At 45.9% G+C, this 26705-nt stretch overlaps 1 protein-coding gene across 2 annotated transcripts in view; it reads left to right on the top strand.

Annotated features, from left to right (window-relative positions):
- The window catches only part of FBN2 (fibrillin 2), a 302703-nt gene that overhangs the window by 55216 nt on the left and 220782 nt on the right, over positions 1-26705 (top strand). For both annotated transcript variants that reach the window (XM_090038496.1, XM_090038495.1), the window contains exon 6: positions 26429-26626. In XM_090038496.1, coding sequence (XP_089894622.1) covers positions 26429-26626 — 198 coding nt within the window. The remainder of the gene's footprint in view (positions 1-26428; positions 26627-26705) is intronic.

The raw sequence follows: 26705 nt of genomic DNA, 5'->3' as shown, positions 1-26705 counted from the left end.
TGTGGGTTATGTTGCCTTCCATCACTACAGCAGGCTTTATTTGGTAGTCTAGTGTGTTCGCAGTTGAGTTACTAAAGCAAAATGAATCTGAAGTACTGCAGAATCTGATGCCAGTAATCTTACCTCTTAGCAGAAATGTACCTAGATAGGCTGATAGAGCACTATCTTTCTAACACGTAGGGAAGAAATGACACTAAAAGTTGAGTTTTTGTGGAAAAAGGTAAAAGAGTCTGGGTCAGTATTATCTTAGAAGGCAGGGTAGATTTACACCTTTATAGAGTAACCAAAGTAGACGTTCTTATTATATATCTACTTTGTGTGTGTGTGCCTGTGTGGATAGCTAGATACATATATTTAGATATACGGCATTTACTGTGGAGTAAACTAATTAGCTGCTCAGTGAACGTCTTGCATCTAAACATGCACCCCTGTTAGGCTACAGTAAAATAATTAACTCAGCAGCAGGATAGTACTTGTAAATACAAGTGCTGTCCTGCTGTGGAGTTTTTTATTCTGCAGCAGTGCATAGATAGACACTAGAGGGCCTGGCTGGGGCATGAGGGTGCTTCACTGCAGGGACTGCCTGCCACCTAGCTCTGCACTGGAGCACCCTTGTGCCACAGCCTGCCCCTCTGCAGTATGCTGAGCTGGTGGGGAACAGCCATGGACTGGCAGGCAGCCCTTCGGGGCATCCTGTCAACCGGGCCTTCTCTGACCTAGCTCAATGTGCTCAGTTTCAGGTGCATGTTCAAATGGTGCACCCAGGTGCAATACATTCTGGAGCAATAAGCTTTGGAGTTTATTGCTTCAAATTAATTGCATGTGTAGACACAACCACACATACACATACACACCCACATCCTTCCACAGCATCTGATGAAATGGGCTTTAAAAACAAACTTTTGTGAGCAAAATTCACTTCATCAGATGCTGTGAGAGCATGTGTACAAAACAGTGTGTAAGAAAGAGAGAGAGATTTGCATATAAAAGGCAGAAGAAAGAAAGGGGCAGTGGGTGGCAGTGCGGGGAGAGGAAAACAAGCAAGCAGTAAACCCATAGGAACAAAGGAGTCACAGAAGGTAATCCAGGTAATGGGATAAGAATCCACAGTCTCTGTTTAAACCATACTTAACACAATCCAGTCTTTGAATGAACTCTTGTTCTACAATTTCTTGTTCCAGTCTAGTTTCAGAAGTTTCCTATCTGAGAACCGCCACCCTCAGGTTGGCAGTGGAGTACCAGGGAGGTTAAAGTGTTCAGCCACAGGCCTGTGTGTCATTCTACAGCTGATAACAGATCAGTGTTTATTAATTCTGTCACATAGAAATTGCTCCATCTGTCCAATGTAGACAGCAGAAGCGGACTATGAGTAGGCGATGGTGTATATGACACTGGTAAAGTTGTAAGTGAATGAACCTCAGAGGTTATAATCTATATTAATCAATCCAGTGATAATGTAGTCTCTATTGATGTTGGGGTCTAAAAAGCACCTGGGTCTGTTGCAAGGCCTGATGCCTTGGTGAACCTGGGAGATAGGTGCCCTGTTGCTTGAAAAATGTTTTGGTTCGGGGGCTACTTGTAAGCCAGGACAGGCTTGTCCTCCATGATTACGATGAGATAGTCATCCTTTTCCAGGAGGGTTTGCAGGTCATAGGCAGGGGTGCTCAACCAAATGGAGCCATGCATGTGGCCCACGGGACTCTGCATGGATCAGGAAATTTGGCAGTGGGGGACTAGTGGAAATGAATACTGCCACCCTTCTTTTGCTACCATATTCCCAAATTCCATGTGGCTGGATTTGAGGCTGAGCATTCCACCTTTCCCCTGTGTGGCTGGGTTGGGGTCAGGCTGCATGCCTTTACCCCATACAACTGGATTGAGGCTGCATTAACCTCTCCCCGCCCCTTCTCTTGGCCTCCCCTACCGTATTGTGCCCACAGCCAGATCCAGTCTGTGATTGGATTGGGCCCCATGCATCCAGCCCTGAGGCAAAAAGGTTGAACATCACTGGTCTAAGGTGTTTGAGTCAGGGGCTGTAGCTGACTACCGGAGGCACTCTTACTGTCCTTGTCCTGGGGTTGATCCTGGGTCAGGTGAGGTGAGAATGCAGATTGAGTCTGGATTTGAGTGGCTACAATTTGGGATTGTATTGTAATTACACCCTGTTCCAGGTTCTTAAGGTCTGCATCCTTGTCTGTGGGCTCAGAGCAGATATGGTTGTAACATAGAACTTGTGTGTAGACAATGGATTTAGTGGTCTGCTTTGGATAAAATATGGTGAGCATGAAGGTAGCTGTGGTGATCAGTTGGTTTCTGATGCTTGCCTGCTGAGAAACCCAAGATTCTCATTTAAGGAAAGTCCTGGTTGTAATTGAAGCAAGGATGATTCTTTACTGTAGGAAGTTTGCTTTCTGAATCATCAGGATACCAATGGTAACTTGTGTGTTTGGAGCATTTGGAAAAAACATTACCCCTTGCCCTCCGGTAGACCAAGACAATAATATGCTAAGCTGGTCATGCTCCAAAGAGCTTGCAATGTAAGTTAGAGAGGATGGGTGAATTCAGTCAGATGTTTTCTGGTACCTTCTAAATTAATGAGATGCTATTAGTCAGTAATTTAGTTCCCAAATTTTGCTCAAGTTTCTATGTATCACAGCAAAGTACAGATTTAAAAAATTGAAATTTGTTGCTGGAGCCAAGATTTAGAGATCATTCTTTCCCCAAGGTTAGCAACTTTTATTCCAACCATGAAAAAACAACCTACGTAGAACGCAATTTGCGACACCACAGTTCCATATAGCAAAAGTTTTTTTAGGTATTTTCCACGTAGTATTTCATTATTAATAATTTCAGTTTGCCTCCAGAGGTAAAATAATTTAATATTTTGGTATCTCTTCATTTTGTCTCCACATTTAGGTAATTTAAAAAAAAAATGTTAGTTTTATATCTAAAAAAGATGGAAGAGCATACATTACTACAGTAGTGAGCCAAGTTTTCATTAATAAATGCAACAAAATTCTGTTTTTCTTTATACTTCACAAATAATTTTGAGTGCTCCTTAATACTGTGCCAAAATTTTTCTCATGTGCCTAGGTGTTTAGGAATGAATTTTTTTTAATTAAAAAAATGAGTTTTCTGATCTGCAGATGATATTGTAAAACATCTAATATCCTTTGTCTGCTTAAAGCTGACATAATATCAATTATGTTAAAATGGGTGTGCAAATGTTGGAATGTTGTTCTTGGAAAACAGCTCCATTTTCAGTTCCAGCAAAAGGAAAATGAGCATGTGCTTAGAATGGACATGACAGCAGTGCTGGTGGAAACTGGAATTCTGCTAAAATCTACAAAGCCTACATGGACTGCTCCATTAAACATAGTTTTTCTTTAATTTTAAACTCCCCCTTTTAATTGCAGTGTGTATATTAAATTGTCTAATCAATCACAGGCATCCATTTCTGTGATGGAAACTATTGCATCACAGGATCCAGACAGAAACTGTCATATGGGATTGCTAGACTTGTAGTAAACTTCAGCTGGAAATTGAAAGCTGTCAACTGTATGAAGGAGCTTATGCCTTTGGAATGGATTTAAGTTATATGTTTAAAAACTTTTCAATTGGTTTAGTCTTTTTAGATATTACATATCAAAATAAAACTTTATGAGGAACTTTGCTTTAAATAACGTTCCACAGAACTGTGAAGTGACTTTTTTCAAACTAGTTAGGTTTTTCAAGACTCACAATGTTTAAATATGATCTTGTTAATTATGTCTTCAGTGTATACCATGAACTGAACTGTGCCAAATGTTTAATTAAGGCTTTAATATGTAGAATTGTTGAAACATCAGCAAATCCTAAAAAAGGCAGACTTGCTGTCCAGGCTTTGGTTTATATGACCTTCTTAGTCTAAATAGCTGTACTGCCCAGAGAGTATTTTTTCCAGGAGAAATTAATACTCCCGCCAAGTCCTCTCATTTTCCAAGAGACTAGCTCACATTTTCAGCCAAGAAACTTTTCTCCCCAACTTGTTGGATGTCACCTTTTAAAAAAATGCTCTTTATTTGTATCAAGCCTAAATCAGTACTGTCCATCTAACTTCTTGTTTTAAGCCTTTGAAACCTCCCTCATGGCAAACCCTCAATGTTGGCAGTTAAGCATTGCTGCAAAAAAAAAAAACAAGTTTCCATATTAGAATGATTAAAATATTGAAGGAAAAATAGTTTTAGATAATCTCTGATAAAACAAACATATGTACCTTTGTAATGTTTAAACTTCTTTTTACATGCTATAGCTTATGATCTGCAGATGGTGAAATAGGGTTATATAAGAAAGATAATATTTGCATGTGCATACATTTCAGACTTGTGGGCTGAACTCAGCTACAGCCTTGAGTATCATCAAGTCCTTCTTTTATGCTTGGATGAAAAACTAATCAAAGCCAAGCCCAGTTCCACAATTTTTACATAAACACAAAGTTTTGGCAAGTTTGTTGACCATTCCAAAATCCGTGGGGCAGTCCCGGTACTCAGTGGGATGTTTCTTGGCTTACCTGCCTTTAGCTGCTGCACAATTCAGTTGTGAATCTGTTTTAAGTGTTGTGATACTATGCTCTTTCCATCTGAGACAGCATAACATCGTCATACGATTCAGCAATTCAACATCATGATTGGATATAGACATTGCAGTACATTTCAGTAATCTCATTGGCAGGGGACCTGTACAAGACCTTCTCTACTGCAGAATCCCTTCTGTAGTTCTGAGAAGGTGTTTGTATGTGTAGGGATGCAGTATTGAACACAGGCTTCTGCATTCCTGTGATTTCTTGGGAGCTCAATTTACATATTGACTCCTTATGTTAATGTAGAGAAAAGTGTTGGAACAGGCCAGGGAAGAGACTGCTGCACTCCACCTGAACTGTAACATCTACTACTTCATCCTGTACTACATACTGCTCTCAGCATTTCTTCTGAAGCCTACATTGTAACTTAGACATTAAGTCTATACTGTCTGTAGTATTGTATGAGGGAATTCTGTATGTCCAGAGTTCCCTCATACAAATCTTAATGGACTTTGTGCATTTTATCCAGTGTGATTATTTGTCCTTTGGAAAAAGAATAAAATTAAGTGTGAGCCTTAGGGGTGTGGACCCAGTGTTCCAGCATGGTATTGTGCCACTATTCAGTTCTGTCCAGCTTCAAGATATGTCACAGTCATTAATTGGTTACCTAATAGTACTGAATTGAAGTGACATGTTGAGAGGTACTTGGCTTCCTTTTTTCACTTCTGTCTTCAAAGTGAAGGGGAGGTCAGGATCATTTCTTTGTTCTCTCTTCAATGGTTATGCTAAATTATGCCTGTCAGAGAGGACTTGTCTCTGCGGTTTATTAAAAATCCTGGGATGGAGAAGACTTGTTTTAGATTTGGAATGGAACAGAATGTTCCAATGACAGGTAATTTTAAAAAAATCCCTGGGAAAGATATCTATGGCATTCTCTCCCTCTTCATATTGCTTAAGCTGTGTACGCTGTGTTTTTCAGTAACAAGACCATAAACATTTTTCAGAACAGTACAGCTAAATTTCTGTAATTGTTAAGCCATACTTTCCCCTCTATAGTTATGGTTATGAAAAGCATTTTTTTGAAAGAACAGATTCCATAGTCCTTCACCATCCATTTTCAGAAAAAAGACATGCCTCCTACATGGATTTAATGAAACGCTAAGGTTCCAAGTCTTTAACTCAGTTCTTTAGGTTGTCCCTGCATCTCCTCACTGAGACTCATTAATTTGTTTAGACCAGTTCTCAATCTCCAGCTTGCAGCCCAGATCTGAACTGTGGGACCATGTTATTCAGCCTTCAGGGCTCTTCATGGGCCAGATAATGTATGGCTGTGCACACTAGATTATGTCAGTGCATGGCTGGATTCAGGCATGTAGCTTTGAGCCAGCGGACTGCCAGATCCCAGTCTATGGAATTGGACTCGAGTGTTGGATTGCATTCATGGACTGGGCCCATGCACCACATGAGATTCAGCCTGCATACTGAACCTGCACTACCCATCTGGTCCATTGGGCCAGAAATTTCGATGCCACTGGTTTAGAGCTGAAGATCTGCGAGTAAGAAGTCAGGACCATAGTGGAAACAAGATTTTCTTGGCTGAGACCCTTTTGCTAAAATACCAACAATTCTTAAAGAGGTCTTCAGGCTCTTATGTCCTCCTGCTTAACATCTTTTACTGTACATCATGATCCGTGGGTATTGTTTGATTTAGCCTCTTCCCGCTTCCTTCTGTCTTGGTGAGACAGGCACATATCACTCTTTTGTTTTATTGTTGCTTGAGAAGAATTCATTACAGTTATTGGACAATAGTGATTAAACTGTAGACCATTTTGCCACATGAAGTCACTGAAGCCGAGGACTTTAGGAGAGGCGCTGAAGAGTCATTGCTTCACCTTAGCTATGGAATTTGCTACTTGTGAAAGTTTGTCATGACAGACAGACACCCCGTAGCCGTGGAGGGGATGCATGGGGCAAAGAGTAATGCTTCCTGGGATGCTGGAGGACTGAGTCATGTCCTGTGGCAGTATGGATAACTTCATGGAGGATACATGTGGCATTGGAAATCATCATGTTAATGAGAAGTTACTGTTGGAAAAAGCTAACAGTTGATTGTGGAACCACCCTGGTTTTTTTTGTGGAAAAACACTTGAATGGCTGTACAATCAATTTTTGAGACACTAAAAATTTATATTCTTATATTTCTTGCTACAAATATAACTCTGTCCATGATCTCTGTTAAAGACCAGGTAGAGACCTATTGTAGCAGATTATCTTACATTTACTTACTTTAGTTTTCTGCTCTTCTCTAATGTATCTGGTTTTGTCCATATCAGAGGCAGGATGGTGAACCAGATGGATTTTTGGGTCAGATCCAGTACAATAATTTTTGTTTTTAGGTACTGGGGTCTCTCTTCAGGTTAACTGACTTTATTTAGATTGTATGTACCTTGGAATGTATTTTTAAAAATAATTCTCAAAGAAAAAATTCCTTAAAACTCAGTGTGTGGCTTATTTGAGTTACCCTTCATGTGCTTATGTATATTCTGTAGTATTTCTTTACCATACTAGTACAGCACTAATGAGCCATGCTTACTTGTGCTTGACACAAGCTCCATAGGAAGCCAATTAACCTGCTTCCAGTTCAGCAGGTAATATACACAGAGCAGGCACATCACGTTACAGAAGAGGCACAGTAAAGACGTGCTAAAGGGAAGTTCAGAACAGATTTAGAAGTACTGTACATGATTTCCATTTTCTCCCCTCCAGGTCTGTCCTAGCCAAGAAACAAATGTTTCTTTTGTTTTTAAATTAGTTTTATTAATAATTTTGACTATTACAGGAGTTTTTGTCGTTCTTCAAGTCAGAATGTATACTGAATAAAGACAGTTTTCCCAGTCAAAGGAAATCACACATGTGCCAGAAGTAAGCTACCTTCTTTCAGGAGGCATTCATTTTTTTAAGCAACAAATAATTTATAACATCTGTTCCATTAGTGCTTTCTGTTAGAAATATTCCAGTAGCATTACTGAGAAAGGAACAACTGAAGAAACACCTTACATTAAAATATGCAAGCCCACACAGGAAAACATGATTAATTGACTTTTAATGCCAGAAGGGACCATTATAACATCATCCATTTTGATCTCCTACATAGCAGATGCCAGAAAACCTCACTCGGCAATCTCTGTATCAGGTGCTATAGCATATCTTTACATAGATATATTATACCTTTTAGGAGTAAAGTCCCAGCTGGGGTTTAAAGACTGTGTGTGAAGGGAAAGTGCATTCTGGGTCTCTTTGAATTATTCCAGTGGGCAGCAGCATAGGGATGCAGCCGTGTGCCCAGTGCACAGCAGCAGCAGCAGCAGCAATTCTGGTTGTCATTGTAATTGCAATGGTGGATGCGCAGGTGCCAGCAAGCAGCTGTTTTTTCTGCTCCCTTTCCCCCACAAGTCAGTGCCAGGGGGTTCAAGGTGCTGGGTGCCAATGCACCACTGTCACTGCCCTTGCTACAGTACTGTCAATGGGTAATTACTCTTCTTAAAACATTTAGGCACAAAAATAAAGTGCAAATGTTTTATCTTCAGCTTCCACCCAGTGGATCTCACTTATCCCTTTTTATGCTTGGTTATATAAGGACAGCCAATATCTGAGATCTTTTCCTTATTTGGGGGCTGCAATAAAGTTGTCTTTGGATAAACTAATTTGATTGAGCTTTAGTTTCTCAATAAAAGGCATGTTTTCCAGACCTTCAATAATATTTTTGGCATTCTGAATATGTTCTCTGTTTTCAGCATCCTTTTTAAAGTGTAGACACCATTAATAATATGACAAACACTGTATACAGAGGTAATACTTTCTCCCTATTCCAGCTGACATTTCTGTGCATTATGTATCCATTATGTCTTCTAGCTACAACTTTGCTCAGGAAGCTTATATTCAGTTGATTCAGTCCTATTACTCCCAAGTCCTTTTCAGTAGGTTTGTTTACATGAGGTTTTAAATGTGCAGTAGACTAATTCTACTGCACGTTAGCTTTTCATGGCAACAGAATTAGTCTACTGTGCATTAGTGTCACCAAAAAAAGTGCACCCGTGCTCCTGCATAATAGTGCTGGTTACTGTGCAGTCAGTTAGTACCTGTTCTTACAGAGAGTAAACAGAGTGTGCAGTAACCGCAGTGCATTTATAAATGTGTAGACACGCCGAATGTCACTACATTCCATTTCCCCTCCCCTTGCATCTAAATAGGAACCTAGAAATTTAGGACACCTATACACGAGCAGTGAGGCTGCTCTGACCTGCTGTAATTGCAGCGCATCAGAGCAAGTTCAGTTAATTGAGTCTGCTGGATCATGGTAATTACCTCACTCTAGTAGACTCCAGTGTCTTGTGTATCAGTGTTCTTGTGCTTAAAAATGGCGGTGGGGGCACTTTAACTAAAGCTCATCAAATGAGCTTTAGTTAAAGCACTCCTGCCACCATTTTTAAGCATGGGGACACTAATACACAAGACACTCTAAGTGCTTTAATTACAGCGGCTCTAATTAAAATGCCCCCTTGCCCCCACTCCTGAGGCATTTGTATAAACACCCTTAGAATTTAGAAACTTAGACATGACAGGTATCGTGGAGGGGGAGAGCAGGGGATGTGATTTACCTTGACTTTAGCAAGCCTTCTGACATGGTCTCTCACCATGTTCTCATTTAACAAGCTAAGGAAATACAAACTAAACCAAAGTACTGTACAGTGGATATATAATTGGTTGGATCCTCATATTCAGTGATTCAATGTCTAGTTGGGAGGAGGTATCAAGTAGAGTTCCCTAGAGATACGTCTGGGGTCTGGTAAACTTTAACATATTCATTAATGGTTTGGAAGATGGGATTGAGTAGAAATTGAACAAACTTACAGATGACACCAAGTTGGGTGGAATCATAGATACTCTGGAGGGTAGGGATCAGGTGAGGCTAATTAACTCAGACTGGTGGGGTGGTGGAGCATCCCATGGGTGGGGGGTGGTATGGTTCACAGCCAGCTGGCAGTGGTGCTGGGGTGGGGTTTGCAGCTGGCTGGAAGCGGGGGGAGGTGGAGGGGAGGGGTTTGCAGCCTTCCCGCTACTGGCCAGAGTGCCTGGCCAACTACAAACCCCACCTCGCTCCCGGCCAGCCACAAACCCTTCCCCCACTGCTCCCGTGGGATGTTCCATTGCCCCACCAGTCTGAGTTCATCAGCCATGCCTGTTAGACTTAAGAACCAGAATGACCCAGATAGACTGAAAAAAATGGTTCGCAATCAATCAGATGAAATTTCATAGATTTCATAGACATTAGGGCTGGAAGGGACCTCAGAAGATCATCGAGTCCAGCCCCCTGCCCAAAGGCAGGAAGTCAGCTGGGGTCATAGGATCCCAGCAAGATAAGTATCCAATTTACTCTTGAAAGTGTTCAGTGCAGGTGCTTGAACCACCTCCGATGGCAGGCTGTTCCAGACCTTGGGGGCTCAGACAGTAAAGAAATTCTTCCTTTATGTCCAGCCTGAAACAGTCTTGCAGTAGTTTATAACCGTTAGACCTCATCATCTCTTGGGTGCTCTGGTGAACAAACATTCCCCCAGGTACAGGTGGTCACCCCAGTAAACTTATATAAACTTATAGGTGGCCATCAGATCACCCCTGAGCCTGCGCTTTTCCAGGCTAAAGAGCCCCATGGCTCTCAGCCTGTCATCATAAGGTCTGTTTTCCTGACCTCTGATCATACACGTGGCTCTCCTCTGGACTCTCTCAAGCTTCTCCACATCCCTTTTGAATTGTGGACCCCAAAACTGAATGCAGTACTCCACCTGTGGCCTCACCAAGGCTGAGTACGAGGGGAGAATGACGTCTCTGGATTTGCTTGAGAAGCATCTATGGATGCAAGCCAGCATTTTGGTCGCTTTACTAGCCGCAGCATCGCATTGCAAGCTCATGTTCATCTTGTGGTCAATCATGACCCCCAAGTCTCTTTCTTCCATGGAGCTAGCCAGCATATTACTGCCGAGCCTATAAGGATGCTGCAGGTTTTTCCTCCCAAGGTGGAGAACCTTGCATTTTTCAGTGTTAAACACCATCAAGTTCTCGTCTGCCCACTTGCTGAGCCTGTCCAGGTCAGCCTGGATCACCCGCTTGTCTGCTGGTTTTCACAGATTTCACAGACATCAGGGCTGGAAGGGACCTTGAGAGATCATCGAGTCCAGCCCCCTGCCCAAAGGGCAGGAAGTCAGCTGGGGTCATAGGCTTCCAGCAAGATAAGCATCCAATTTACCCTTGAAGGTGTTCAATGTAGGTGCTTGAACCACCTCCGCTGGCAGACTGTTCCAGACCTTGGGGGCTTGGACAGTAAAGAAATTCTTCCTTATGTCCAGCCTGAAACGGTCTTGCAGGACTTTATGGCCGTTTGACCTCATCATCCCTTGGGGCGCTCTGGTGAACAAATGTTCCCCCAGATCCTGGTGGTCACCCCTGATAAACTTATGGGTGGCCATCAGATCACCCCATAGCCTACGCTTTTCCAGGTTAAAGAGTCCCATGTCTCTCAGCCTATCATCGTAAGATCTGTTTTCTTGACCTCTGATCATGCGCGTGGCTCTCCTCTGGACTCTCTCAAGCTTCTCCACATCCTTTTTGAATTGTGGAGCCCAAAACCGGATGCAGTACTCCAGCTGCGGCCTCACCAAGGCCGAGTACAAGGGGAGAATGACGTCCCGGGATTTGCTCGAGAAGCATCTATGGATGCAAGCCAGCGTTTTGGTCGCTTTACTAGCTGCAGCATCGCATTGGAGGCTCATGTTCATCTTGGGGTCAATGATGACTCCCAAGTCTCTTTCTTCTGTAGTGCTATCCAACGTAGCACTGCCGAGCCTTTAAGGAAGCTGCAGGTTTTTCCTCCCAAGGTGGAGAACCTTGCATTTTTCGGTGTTAAACACCATCAGGTTCTCATCTGCCCATTTGCTGAGCTTGTCCAGGTCAGCCTGGATCACCCGCCTATCTTCTGACGTGGATGCTTTGCCCCAAAGTTTGGTGTCATAGGTGAACTTGGCCAGTCCACTCCTGACTCCAATCTCCACATCATTAATGAAGATGTTGAACAGTATGGGTCCAAGGACAGAGCCTTGAGAGACCCCACTTGTCACAGGGCACCACGATGAGTGACTGCCATCAATTACAACCCTCTGGGTCCGACCACAGAGCCAGTTTCCCAGCCAGCGGATCATGGTGGAGCCAAGGCCACAACTGTCCAATTTGGCCAAGAGGTGATTATGGGATACCAGATCAAAAGCTTTTTTGAAGTCAAGATATATGACATCAGTCTCTTCTCCCTCGTCCAGGTGATAGGTCACCTGGTCATAGAAGGAAATGAGATTGGTCAAACAAGACCTACCCGCAACAAACCCGTGCTGGCTATCCCTTAGAATGTTAGCCTGGGCCAGTCCCTCAAGGATGGCCTCCTTAATAAACTTTTCTAAGATCTTCCCCAGGATAGAAGTCAGGCTAATGGGCCTGTAGTTAGCCGGATCCACTCTCCTCCCTTTCTTGAAGATCGGCACCACATCGGCCTTCTTCCAGTCTTTGGGCACTACACCAGAGCGCCAGGAGTTTTCAAAGATCCGTGCCAGGGGCTGGGCTATGACGGTCGCCAGCTCCTTGAGTACCCTGGGGTGCAGATTGTCAGGGCCGGCTGACTTGAAGGTATCCAGCTTCTCAAGGTGTTCCTTCACGAGGTCAGCATTTATGGAGGGTAGGGGATCCCCATCACCCGGATCTCCCTGTCCCATAGCAGGCATGGGAGTCCCATGGGACTGATGAAAGACTGATGCAAAGTACCTATTTAATAGGTTGGCTTTTTCCTGGGTGTCAGTTGTCAGTTGCCCCCTCTGGTTTAGCAGGGGTCCAGTGTTGCCCTTGCTTTTCCTCCGGCTCCCCACATATCTGAAAAAGGACTTTTTGTTGTCCTTGATGCTTGAAGCTAATTGGAGTTCAGTTGCAGCCTTGGCTTTCCTGGTTTGCTACTTGCAGGACTGGACCAGTGCAGAATAATCCTCCTTGGAGGTGAATCCCGTCCTCCATCCTTTGTAGGCTTTCCTTTTTAGCTGTAGGAGGTCCGCTAGGTCCCTGGAGAGCCAGGGGGGCTGCTGTGCCTTCTTGCTGCCTTTCCTCCATGTTGGAATAGATTTAGCTTGTGCATTGAGGATCGCTTCCTTGAGAAGCTGCCACTCTTCTTGAACTCCCATCTCCCTGGGATTATGGTCCCTGAGGGCCTGACCGACAAGCCTCTTGAGCTTGTCAAAGTCGGCTTTTCTGAAGTCAAGGACTTCTGTGTTGCTGACTGACTCGCCAGCTTTATGGCGGGTGATGAAGGTGATCAGCTCATGGTCACTGTCACCCAGCTTCCCATCGATCACTAGGTTGCCTGTTAGGTCGTCCCCCGTAGCCAGTACCAGGTCGAGCAGCGCTTTGCCTCTCATTGGCCCATAGACTCCTTGAGTCAGGTAGAGGTCATCCACGCACGAGAGAAAGCTTTGCGACCCCTCGGATTTTGCTGAGTGATCTTCCCATGAGATGTCCGGGTAATTGAAGTCACCCATGACAGCCAAGGTCCTGGAGCAAGCGGCCTCAGTCAGTTCCCGGGCGAACTCCTGGCCAAGCTCAGGACTTTGAGTGGGAGGTCTGTAGTAGACTCCCACCGTTGTGTCCCCTGTGCCGTATTCCCCATGAATTTTTACCCAGAGGGTCTCTAGCTGTCCATGCTGGTCGCCAACATCAGCTTGCAGGGACGTGTAGCTTTCCTTCACATAGAGAGCTACACCACCGCTCCTTTTGTCAACACGATCCCTCCTGTACAGGGTATAGTCCTGGTGTGGATGCTTTGCCCCAAACTTTGGTGTCATCGGCGAACTTGGCCAGTCTGCTTCTGACTCTAATGTCCACATCATTAGTGAAGATGTTGAACACTATGGGTCCAAGGACAGAGCCTTGGGGGACCCCACTGATCACAGGGCACCATGAAGATTAACATCTGTGAATTACCACCCTCTGGGTCTGACCATGGAGCCAATTTACCAGCCAGTGGATCAGGGTGCACCCAAGGCCACAGTTGACCAGTTTTGCCAAGAAGTGATCCTGAGATACCAGATCAAAGGCTTTTTTGAAGTCAAGATATATGACATCAACTCTTTTCCCTTGTCCAGGTGATAGGTCACCTGGTCATAGAAGGAAATGAGATTGGTCTAGCAATACCTATCTGCATCAAACCCGTGCTGGCTATCCCTCAGGATGTTGGTGTTAACCAGTCCATTAAGGACGGCCTCTTTAATAAACTTTTCTAGGACCTTCCCTGGGATAGAGGTCTGGCGGAAGGGCCTATAGTTTGCTGGATCTACTTTCCTCCCTTTCTTTGGGAGGATAGGCACCACAAGGAGAAGTGCAAAATCCTGCATTTGGGACAAATGCATGCACAATAGGCCTGTGTGAAGCAGCTAGTATTCATTTCGGATTCGGCCAATTTGGGGCACAGCGATTTGATTTGGTGATTCAAATCACTGTCCCGAATCGTTTTGGCTGAATCCAGTTTGGAGATTCGGCCACCACTAAATTGGCCAAATCTCTGAATCAAACAGGTGCCCTCCCCCACCCACTCTCCCAGCCCTGTCAATGGCTTCCCTGCCTGGCCCCGCATCCCAGCTCTTTAAAAAAAAAAAAAAAAAAAAAGTCCAGCACTCACCAGCTGCTGCCAGGTCGGAGGGGGGTGATCCCCATTGGCCCACACTGCATGTGTGGCTCTTCCACAAGCCCCCATCCCCTGCCTGCTCTCCCAGCCTCCCTCCCCCATGGCTGCCCTGCCTAGCCCTAGCATCAACTCTTTAAATGAAAAAAAAGCCCTGCATTCACTGGCAGCTGCCAGGTGGGATGGGGCGATCCCTGCTGCCCCACGCTGCATGGGGGGGCTCTTCCATGAGCCCCCAGAAGACCTGATGTCTGCTGCAGCACCTGGTGAGTGCAGGGCTTTTTTTAAAGAACTGGGAGCTGGGGTCGGGCGGCGCAGCTGCCATGGGTGGGGAGCTCTGGGACAGCGGGCGGGAGTCAGGGGGCCTGGCGGGGGTCAGGGGATGGGGCCTGGTTGGGGGTCTCCCTGTTGTCTGCTCCCCTCTCCTTTGCCCCCTTTCTCCCTGCCCCTGCCCCTGGCCCTGCTTACCAGCATGGAGTCTGTGTCCAGCTCTTTGCAGTAGCGAGTGGGGAATACCCAAATCTCCAAAGTTCTCCGAATCTTTTCCAAATCAATTTGGAGAGCTTCGAATCAATTCGGACCTTTTTACTGATCTCCTGATTTGATTCAAATTTGGAGATTCGGTCGCTGAATCAGGCTAAATCTCCAAATTGAATTAGCACCTGAAGCTTTGCACAGCCCTAATGCACAAATTGTCATCATCATCGGCAATCCCTCACAGTCGAGGATGATTGTCTTCCGTGATTGTCTTATTTATGAGCCCAAAGATGGCTGACAAGGCCTATCTAGGATTGAAAGACTCTTGCAGCTTAGGCACTTGTTTCCATAGAGGGTGGGTGACTTGGAGTTCTAGGTTTGGTCCACAGCTGGGTTTCTGCTGTTCTTATTTTTCTGACTCTTGAACAATTACAAACTGAGGAATTACTGTCTAGGAGGCAGTACTGAAGAGGAGGACGTATGGGGGGGTAATGTAGACCAGCAATGCTCCAACCCCTATCCTGCAGGACCTGTCAGTGTTGGGTCGAATCCCAGTTCAGTGGCCTTGGTGGAGGTGGCATGGAGCTCGATTCTAGTGCACTGGCCCAGGCTGAGGCAGGATTGGGCCCAATACAGGTGTGCAAGGATGTGGGGGAGGTAGTGTAGGAATGTGTGGTGCAGGGTCCAGTCTTGTCTGGGCAGTTCAAGGCCCAGGGGCTGGGGACTGATCCAGCCCGCAGACCAGTCCCACACCATTCTTCTGGCCTATGGAACCAAAATGTAAAGCACCACTACTGTAGACAGTGAGGTAAATATGAGCCAGAAAAAAGCCAACAATGTACTGGACTTCATGAACAGGAGTGTCACTTGCAGATCACTCTGTTAAGCACTAATGAGAGTTATCTGGAGTAGTGTATCTAGTTTGGGGCCCCACACTTCCAAGAAGGATGTAGATAAAGCAGAAGGTGTTGAGTGCAGAGCAACAAAACATAATTAGAGGTTAAGCAAGCATGACTTAAAAGGAAACTCTGAAAGGATTAGGGTTATTTAGCCTGGAGAAGAGAAGCCTGAGGTGGTGTTTAATAACAGTAATACCTGAAAGGCGATTATAGAGAGGAGGCTGGATTTTCTTTGTGATTTTCTAGAATCAATAGATTCAAGCTTCAGCAAAGGAAATATAGGTTGGAGATTTCTGACTGTGAGGGTGGCTATGCATTGGAACTAGTTACTTAGGTTGTGGACTCTCCTTCTCTGGAAATTTTCCAGAGCTGGTTAAACAGTCACCTGTCTGGGCTAGTTTAGTCAGAGACTATTTTGTCTTGAGCAGGGGGTTAGCTAGATAACCTCATGAGGTCTCATGAGGCCCTACTTCCCTATAATCCTAAATCATTCTTCACTGGCTGTTTTGCAGTTTGGTATAGTTCAGTAATGTGCAACTTTTTGACCCCATTCGCTAAATGAGTGGCACAGGGCTGGGCTGTGGGCTGGATCAGACTCCACACCCTAGCATCAGACCTGCATACCTCCCAGCCAGACCCATGTGCCTGGTTTGGGGCCATGGGACCCTGCACTACCTCCACAGGCCAGGGTTGGGTCCCATACTGCCTCTGCCTGCTCCTTTGTGCAGGGATTAAGGCTTCAGGACCCCGCACCTCCTCTCCCTGGTCCTGTTCATGGCAGTCAAACTCTAGAATCTTGCACTGCCTTAGTCTGGCCCTGTGGATTGGGACTGCATCCCATGCCACCCTGCATGCCAGATTGAGTGTGCAGGGTCATGTCCTATGGGGCTCCCCATGAACACATGGGGAGCCTTTTGGGATGGGTGACAAGGTGGTGGGTCTGGTGCCAGAACAATTGGAGTCATGAGGGCTTTATTTTGTCAGTGTCATATCTAAATGTTAACATCACTCGTGCTCCATTGTGCTACACAATTGACTTTCGTGCAGAACTGCTGTCATGTCTTTTGGTGCTTCTACTCTGCCATCTGGGCAGCTATCTCCAGAAGATGTGTTCGCTGCGGTGGACTGTCAAAGCTCAGGGGCTGGGCTGGGCTAGGTAAGCCCGGGCTGGGCTGGGTAAGCCCTTCTCTTCCAGGCCAGCCTGCCCCTGCACGGGCTGCTGTAGTGGGGGCAGGGGGACTCTGAGCCTGGCTTTGGCAGCCTTGCGTACTCAGAGTACGTCTCCACCCCAACCCCCATCACTCTCTGTCTCACACACCCCTGCTGCTACCCTCCCCGAGCCCATCACACTCCCCAAGTTGTTCCAGGGATTAGCCCCCCTCACCCCTCCCCATACTGGGGCTACGTGTCCTAGCACCCGTGTAGGCACGGGGCACGGTTGCTGTGTGGCAGCTGCCCCTGCGGCTGCAGCTTCTGCCAGCAGGTCCCATCCCATTCCATCCAGCGGCTGGACACGCAATGTATGAGATTTTGAGGGGGGGGAATGCGGTTTGGGGGGGAAGGGGTGAGAGGGGTGTGTTTAGGGCTTGTGGGGGGTTCTGGGTGGGTATAGGGTTTGTTGGGGTGTAGTGTTTTGTGTGGGGTTTGTGGTTGGATATGTGGTTGGGGTTTTGGGTAGGGGTGTGGAGTTTGTGGAGGAATTATGGTGGGGTTTGTGGCTGTGGGGGGACTGTGTAGGGGTGGGGGAGACTGATTGGAAGGGGTGGGTGCCCCCCCCCCCCACAGCATGTAGCCCTCTCTGCAACAGCAGCGGTTGTTGGGGCACTCATGGCTGACTGCTGGCAGAGCCCCCTGGTGGTGCAGCGTGGCCCTAGTTGGCTGAGACCTGGTGCTGCTTGTGCCACATGGAGCCAGCCTGGCCTGGCCCCAGCCTGGCCTGATAGCACGTGGTTTCTGCACGTAGTGCCGGGAGTGCAAGTGGCAGCAGGAGTGGCTTGGTCCTGTGTGAAGGTGTATGCTAGCGGGCTGGGCTGGTGACATGTGGCACAGGTGACGTCGGGTCATAGTTTCATAGTTTCTAAGGTTGGAAGGGACCTGAGTAGATCATCTAGTCCGACCCCCTGCCATAGCAGGAAAGAGTACTGGGGTCAAACGACCCCAGCAAGATGTACATCTAGCCTCCTCTTAAAGAGCCCCAGGGTAGAAGCCTGCACCACTTCTCTTGCAAGTTGGTTCCAGACCCTAGCCGCCCTGACTGTGACGTAGTGCCTCCTGATATCTAGCCTAAATCTACCCTCTGCCAGCTTGTGACCGTTATTCCTGGTCACTCCTGGCAGTGCTCGGGGGAACAGGGACTTCCCCAGTGCCTGCAGGTCCCCCCGACTAGTTTGTAACAGGCCACTAGATCCCCCCTCAGCCTTCTCTTGTGGAGGCTGAACAGGTTCAGGTCCCATAGCCTGTCCTCATAAGGCTTGCCCTGCTCTCCCTGATCATGCGGGTGGCCCTCCTCTGGACCCTCTCCATGTTGTCCGCATTCCTCTTGAAGTGCGGCGCCCAGAACTGGATGCAGTACTCCAGCTGCGGCCTGACCAGTGCTGCATAGAGGGGGAGTATCACCTTCTTGGACCCACTTGAGATGCATCTGTGGATGCATGCCAAGGTGTGGTTGGCCTTCCTGACTGCCTCCCCACATTGCCGGCCCATGTTCATCTTGGAGCCACTGATGACTCCAAGATCATTTTCCGCCTCTGTACTGACAAGAATGGAGTTCCCCAACTTGTAGGTATAGTGCCGGTTGTTCTTCCCCAGGTGCAACACTTTGCACTTGTTGGTGTTGAATCCCATCCTATTCTCATCTGCCCACCCTTGTAACCTGTCTAGGTCCGATTGCAGCCTATTCCTCCCTTCTAGCGTGCCAACATCCCCCCACATCTTAGTGTCATCAGCAGATTTGAACAGGGTGCTTTTTAGCCCCTCGTCCAAGTCCCTGATGAAGATGTTGAACCCCACGGCCCACATCCCTCCGGTCTCAGGTGGCTGAAGCCAAGCTATGCCATGCTGCTGGGGGGCTCTTCCAGAACTGGGCCATGAGTGCCCAGATGGCTGCAGCTGCTGCTGTGGGGGGGTAGGGAGGCCTGTGTGCCATGTGGGGGAGGGGGGGATGGGATCCTCTCCACAATCCCCCAACTCACCCACAGTTCCCTTGTAACCTTGAGGGGTCAGGCCAACTCTGAGGATCTCAATAGTGCGCTGTTAGGAGGGTGTGACACAATTGCACATACAAACACACAAATCAATTAGGTGCATACACAAACGCACTACCTGCTCAGGCACATACACATCCAAGCCAGCCTAGGCACATGCATACCTATCACCAATTCAAGCACATACACTATACACACCAAAATTTAGACACAGATCACTAATTTGTATATTATGCACACAATGACATATATACACACACACACTCACCAGTTCACACACATACAACCCACCTACACATACACACAGGTAAGTTTCTAACTTGGATGGTACAGTGTGTATGTGTGTGGTTGAGGTACCTGGGATACTTGGGGGAAGGTTCAGGTGAGAGAGAGTTAAAGTGTAGGGTGTAAAAGCTGCCAGAACTGGGATTAGAACAGTGGACTACAAAGAAGCTGGCTGAGGAACTGAGGCTTGGGTTTACTTAAGGTAGACTGGGGCTGGAAACTGAGGCAGACAGCTGAGATATTATTGGGGGACCGGGTGCAGATAAGTGGTGGCAAGGAGGAGACAACCAGGAAAGAAACTGAGGCAGAAGCCTGGTTGCTCAGGGGAAAAGGGAGTGGGGATAAGACAGTGGCAAAGAAACAGGAGGTTTGGAGGCAGAGAGGAGCTCAGGACAGGTGTTGGAGATGGCAGTGAGCCAGAAGCAGGAGAGGGAGAAATGAGACAGCAGTTAGAGGGGCAAGGAGCAGAGATTGGAGCAGGGCCAAACCATAGTAAAGCCAAATCCAACTTAGGGGTCCAAATAACAATTTTATTACACAGACAACACACTACACAGCCCCATGAAGTTATTGGTTCACACACAAGCACTCACAATGGCAGCAGGAGAAAGAGACTCAGTGGAAGGGTTGGAGTCCAGGTAGGGAAGAGAAGCAGAGTCCAAGTCCGTGGTTGAAGAAGGGTGGGGTGGGGGTGATAGCTACCTATCCAGGCTGGAAAGGGGTTCTTGTCCAGTAGATGTTGTCCAGAGGACGGTCGTCAGCAGGTGGCACGGTGCTGGTCCAGATGGAGAGGGCATCCCACTGGGTTTGTCTTCACTGCCTCTTTTTATACAGGCAGACCTTGTGTGACCCTAGTGACAGGAGGTATGCCCAGGCAAGAGTCAGCTCCTGGTGTACTGAGCATGTGTGCTCCATGCAGGGATGTGCAGTTTCGGGTGTCTGTAATGATGGGGTACAATGGTAGAGTTGCTGGTTCTGCAAGGTCTTTTGTCTTTCAAATTTCTGCAGGGTCTTTTGTCTTTCAACTGCTGGGTTCTTATCTGTGTTCCTGGGTGAGGTCCATGGTTCCTGGATGAATCAATGCGAGGTGATGGCCCAGTCCTTGCAGGCCATTCAGTAGAGGCTTGCTACCATTGTATTTCAGTCATTCCCAATCACTCTCATTCATCCAGGAACTAATTTACATGGGAAGGGTACATGACTCATACAGTTACGACATAGGGGATGCCCAGGCAGAGGGCATAAGATGGAGACTTGACATACAAAATGGAAATTTGACATTACTTTGGTTCACTTACAAACACAGGCTAAACCATACAATATCCATATGAAACAATAAAAATCAATATGAAAATGATAATAATACAATATACAACAGTAAGAATCAATACAAACCTAATAATAATACAATATAAAACAGCGGGTATCCAAAACCAAAAACTTGCTACCAAAATAAAAATGTTAAAGCTTATCCTAAGTCTGCACTCACTAATGTTTGTCTATAGGGAATAGAGAGAGAGAAAGAAAAGCCAGGAATAATTGGGGAAGGGAAGGGAATACAGCATGCTGGAGCAGCAGAGACACTCTGGCAGGTGCTAGAGCATCTCTTTGAAGGACCCAGCCCCTGGTTGCTTCAGAGCACACCCCAGGAGTGCGTCCTGTGCCCATTTTTCCCAGTGTGGGTTTTCTTTGATACCAGGATTTCCCAGTATAAAAATTAGTCTGCACTGCAAATATGTAGTGCAGGGAACATTTTTGCATTTGTAGCATGCCTCTTGCAGCATTTCAAATTGCTTTGAGACACCAGAACAGGCACGTGCTCACTTATTTGGATGTGGCCTCCAGTTCTTCTGCTAAACTCCTTTGCAGGAGCAGAAATCCTCCTTTATGCTAACAGTGTTAAACTACCTCTGCCAAGTGCGTAAACCTTAGGCTGTTGCCTGGTGGCCAGCGAAAGGCATGTATGGACATTCCTGCACTCTCTGCCGGCTGCCATGGTCCCTCCGGTTGTTAATATTTTCTCAGGGTGTACTTCACTGTCTGATGGCAGAGCTGCTGAAGGGAGCATGTGGAGCTGCCAGAAGCACCTGGCTATGAGTGTTTTCTGGTGGGTTGGTGGTTATGGCTGCACTTTGCTACCAGCAGGGTAAGTATAGGCAAGGTCTTGGTTAAATTATGGAAAGAGGTTTTTTTTTCCACATAAAGTGACTCATAGATGTTCCTCTCAGTTTTACCCTTTTAAGGAGCTTTTAGCTCCATGCATCTCTGAAACCAGTCAGTTTGAAGTCCATAGTCAGTGTGAGTCTCACAAAGAATAACCTAACTGTCATTCGTTCATATCGTTAGAGATTGTTATCACAATCGTATTACAAGCAAATACTGACTGAGATGGTGATGCTGATAGCTATTTACAAATAGGCTATGCCATTTTTCTAAGACTTGACTCTGATGTTGTATTAATCCCTTTCTTGAAAAATTGCTTCATATGCTTTGCTAGCAGTGTATGTACTCAGATGTTAGTACCGCAGTGGCCAAACTGCAGCTTGAGCTGCATGTGGCTCACTGGCATGGTACTAGCAGCATTCTGGGGCTTCTCCACCAAAGGCCTGCCCACTTCTCCCTGAGGCGGCTCTGGAGGACACAGGGCTGCCGTGGGTTGGGGCTGCAGCTGTGGCGCTTATTCCACGGCATGCTCCCCATTGGGAAAGCTGGAGTGGTACGGTGGTGATCAGTCTGACCCTGAGTGGAAAGGAAAGACCCTTCAGCTAGGAACCTCTGCCTTTGGTCCCAACCAACTCGATCATTGTCACACCCAGAGTAAAGTTCCTAGCCTTGGCTATAGCCAACACTCAGTGCCTCTGTGGAAGGCTTAAAAACATCATGACACATGTAGCAGAAAAGGGAGGGGGGAGTGGGGGAGGGCAACCAGCCAAGCCCAGAAACATGGAAAATACTGTAGGTGCACCTTGGTCCATATTGTATCGGCACTGAGGAAAGAAAAATTAACATTATTGGCAATCAGCTGCTTTTGGTTGATGTGGCCAATAATGTCACTGATAAATGCCACATACATGTGCACAGCCAGAGTAAGCACATGGTCAGCCTGGCAGCTTGGAGAGCAGCATCTGGCTGGTAAGTCTGTTGGGGGAGAAGGGGGCGGGGGAGGAAAGGGGCATGGAGGTACAGATGAAGACCCCTCTGGTGAGGGGGGGAGTGGGGCTGGGGCACTGGCAGGAGCAGGCACTGCTCAGCCAGGGCGGGGTAGGGCATGTGAGGGAGCCACAAATGGCTTGTCTGGGGGGTGTAGGGAGGGGGGAGGCATTGATGGATGTGTGCCCCCCCCCCCGATCTGTGCATTGGGTGAGGGCAGGCTGCTGCGGGGTGGAGATGGTGCCAGGCTCTTCTTGGCAGGGTGGGGGGTGGGAGGGGTTGGGCTGGGGCTGCACTCAGGGCAGGTGGCAGCAGTGCTTGGAGAGGGGGATGTGGTGAATTCTGGGGTGGCTGTAGTCTATCCCGTAGGCCCCCCCCAGCGCTGTTGCCACCCACCCCGAGCACAGCCCCATCCCAAAACCTCATTTACCTTTTGTGCAGCTGCACCACACTGCAGATTCATACTGAATCTGTAATCTATCAAGACTCCCAAGTCCTTTTCCATAGTGCTTTCATCCAGCCAGGTATCACCCATTTTTTATTTTTTTTTAATTATTCCTGCCGAGGTAAAGCCCTTTGCATTTGCCCACACTGAACTTACTAGCCCAAGTTTCCAATCTACCGAGATCCTTCTGAATTATGTTTCCATCTTCCAATGTTTTCTCAGTCCTTCCTAGTTTTGTGTTGTCTGCAAACTTGCTCAAGAAGCTTTCCATGCCAGCATCCAAACACATTTAACAGCACCTGACCCAGGACAGGCCCTTGTTGGACTCCACTGAAAACCTGCCATTGAGACATGGACCTGTTAATAGTTAGCCTTTGCTTGCAGCAGCTATTGAGCTAGTTATCTATCTACCTTGTCATAGTTTTATCTGGCCAACATTTCTCTAATTTATGAGAAGGTCACGTGGGACTTTGTTGAAAGCCTTGTTGAAGTCCAGATACACTATATATCCAAAGCATTTCCTTCATCCACCCAGGTAGTTACTTTGTCAAGGAAGATCAAGTTTTTTTGACATTTGTTTTTTACAAATCCATGCTGGCAATTTATGATCAGCCCTTCCTCCTCTAGATGCTTGCAAACATGGATAAAATTACATTCTTGACATGACATGGCGAGTATTTTGTTTATAGCTAATCTTCAGTGAGTAATAAAGTACAGTACCAGTCTTTGCTAAGGGACCTGATAATCTTGTCTATGGGGGAAATCTCAACCCTACTAGAGTCAGTAGCAAAACTCACATCAATTCAGCTGAGTCATGATTTCATCTGTCTTAATGTTTTTATTTTCTGAACAGTTCTGTTTTGCTTCTGGTAATATTTTAATTTTCTCAGACTAACTTGGTCATTGGCAGTGATTTGCAACTTGAAAACAGAATACAAGATACTGTTTCCCTCAAGCTGCATAACACCTTGCCAAACTTCGTGCAAGGGATACGTAATATTGAACAGAGTTCTTCACTAATCCTTTGCCTTTAATTAAAATTAATGCAAGATCCACAGTAGGTTCATGGAACCTTAATCCGGATGGATGTACAAAATCTGTTCATGTTTGAAATTTAGTTATTCCCATATAAGGCTCTTCCATGATGCGGTCACTGTTTTATCTTACTGGCCATCGAGAGAGATCATTTCTGCATTTTGTGAGAAAATGCAACTACTATTTGACAGTCGTTAGTTTGACAGGGAAGGATGTTGGACCACAATGAAACTGAGAACATGGTGAAGCTGATGGTGATTCTGTATCTTTGAGGAAGGAGTATGCTGTAACATTCTTAATGTACAGGACTTCCTTTTGATAATGCAGACCTTGTAGAAAAAACATTGCTTCAGTGTATGCATAATTTTTGCTTGATAATTTGGAGGTAGGGAGAGAAATGCAGTACTGTCCAACACCTCTTTTATTTTATTTTTTTATCTTCCATTCTTATAATAACAATTAGGTGCTGATTTACGGAGATCTAGTGCATGTGCTAAACTCTGTCCTTTGGAGTTAACCACATGCAAAAGCCTTTGTACAGTTTTATGCCTAATATGGGTCCATATGAGAATACATTTATTTCTTTTAATAGTCTTCTGTATACTTTTATCATTTATTTCTTTTATTATTAACTTTTGCTTTATGGGCATGATCAGTAATGCAAAGCAGACTAAGAGCCCTGTTGCTTGGGGCACTTCGTATGTGTTAAATATGTGGGATGTTAGGTGGCGTTAAAGTTAGAATGTGTTCTGAGCAGGTGCACAATAAAGTTTACTACACAGTTCGTGCGCAGCTACTGGAGGGCCAGTGGGCAGACTTCCCAGAATGCTGTACTGGACAACTTTTTCCCAGTTTTCCAACAGTGGTCATAAGTAGTCAAGCACACAGGGGAACATTGATTAGCTGACCATCTCGCGGAGGACACAAATTCTAATCCCATCTTGGTCTGGCACAGAATCTCCAGTCTCTCCTTGATGGGCTGTCTCAGCTGGCATTGAATCTCCAGGGACTTTCAAGTGGAGATGACAAGTGGCAGAACCATGCAGATCCTTATCCTTTTGAACTCAGTAATGAAATCCGGATTTCCACTAGGAACCCTAAATCAAACTCTATAGAGCTCACAGGGAGCTATTGGAGATACTTGGTCATAATCTAAAATAGCTTTTCTATATACAAAAACATTGCTACTTTTGAAATAGTCTGTTTCTGAGAAACTGCCAGGGCCCCATTAGAATGGGCATGAGGGGAGGGGAGGAGAATTCTCCTTTGGCCATAACAAATCTTCTGGTTCTGGTTCTTCAAGGCGCAATGTGTCAGGTCTTAAAATTGCAACACTTTTATTTATAGGAAAGTTGTTACTTTCCCCATTTACATTTCAACCATAGCCCCAGTTTCATGTCCAGGCAGAGGAGAAATGGGATGTACCAGCTCCCTGTACTGTTAAAGCTTGTATGGGAAGACGGTAACTATTTCCAGGATGCTACTTCCTATTTCATGTAGGTGAATAGGAAGTAGGTGGAACCTTGACTCTTGCCCTTGTTCCTCCCCTCCCTAAATGCCAATAGGAGCACCACATCTTGCATAGAGCCGAGACCCGGTTTATTTTTGCTCCAGGAGCAGTACAACTAAGTGTTGCACATTACTTGAAGGGGTTTTGGTAAGACTACAATCCCAGTTTTTTTGCACAGGTTGAACGCGACTGTGAGGCAAGACTCTATAGCAGTGGTTTCCCACCTTTTTTTTTCCATGCCCTGCTGCTGGGAGCAGAGGACGGCAGCAGTGGTGGCCTGGGGTGGGGCTCGTCTTTTCTGTGCAGTGCTGCTGGCATTGCCCCTGCAACCCTCATTTGAGTCGCAACCTGGGGTTGGGAACCACTGCTCTATAGGCATCCCACAGTGAGATTTAAAATACGTTTTTATTAAATGTGTAAGTTACCCATTTGATATTAAATCTGCGTTGTATGTTTAGGAATGCTTTTCACACCCAGTAGTTAATCAGCATAACCAGCACAGACTCCCATGATGCTCATAATAGAAAAGTAATGATAATCTAATTAGTGCTCTATGAAAAAGGCTTCAGTCAAGACAGTGCTTTTGTGGTAAGCATTACAACAGGAATGGTCGTTGTGTAATTTTTTTCTTGCATGGCTTCAACTGATAAAGAAGTGCCAGTGGTCTGGAGTTCCCTTTGGTAAATGATAATGAATTTTTTCAGCGACAGGAAATCCTAACTCTCAGCCCTCCCAGGACATAATAATAAAGTTATTTTTCTTCCCCCTTTCCTTCCTGCCTTTGCAGTATTAACTTTACCAGAGACTTTGATTTAATCACTTAATGGCATAGTTCCTTTAGAATCAGCTCCCTTTATCTTCCAGCATCGTTCACAAGGAAATCATATGAAAACGTTCTCTACAGAATAAGTATGCTCAGTGGAAAATGTACTATTACTTACGTATGCAAGACCATGATTTAAGTTTGAAAATCCTGTTTGGTTTTTTTTTGGTTTATATTGACTCATGTTTAAAAAATGGATTCCTCTGTGTTACACAGCAGAGAAACTAATATAGGCCTTTGTACATGACACTGATCTTTCCCTTTTTCCATTCTTCTATTCCAGATTATAGAACCGGTCCTTGTTTTACTCAGGTCAACAACCAGATGTGCCAGGGCCAGTTGACAGGCATTGTTTGCACAAAGACTCTCTGCTGTGCAACAATTGGCCGTGCTTGGGGCCACCCATGTGAGATGTGTCCTGCTCAGCCTCAGCCATGTCGTCGTGGTTTCATCCCTAACATCCGCACTGGAGCTTGTCAAGGTAAGCTTTTTGATTAGGCTGTACATCCTAAGTGTTTATTTAGAAAAACCTGTGTTCGCCTATTTTTGTTGTGTGTAGT

Source organism: Crocodylus siamensis, chromosome 3 (genome assembly GCF_052110815.1).
Source record: "Crocodylus siamensis isolate JL-2025a chromosome 3, ASM5211081v1, whole genome shotgun sequence".
NCBI classification, from domain to species: Eukaryota; Metazoa; Chordata; order Crocodylia; family Crocodylidae; genus Crocodylus; species Crocodylus siamensis.
This window is presented reverse-complemented; position numbering and strand designations above follow the sequence as displayed.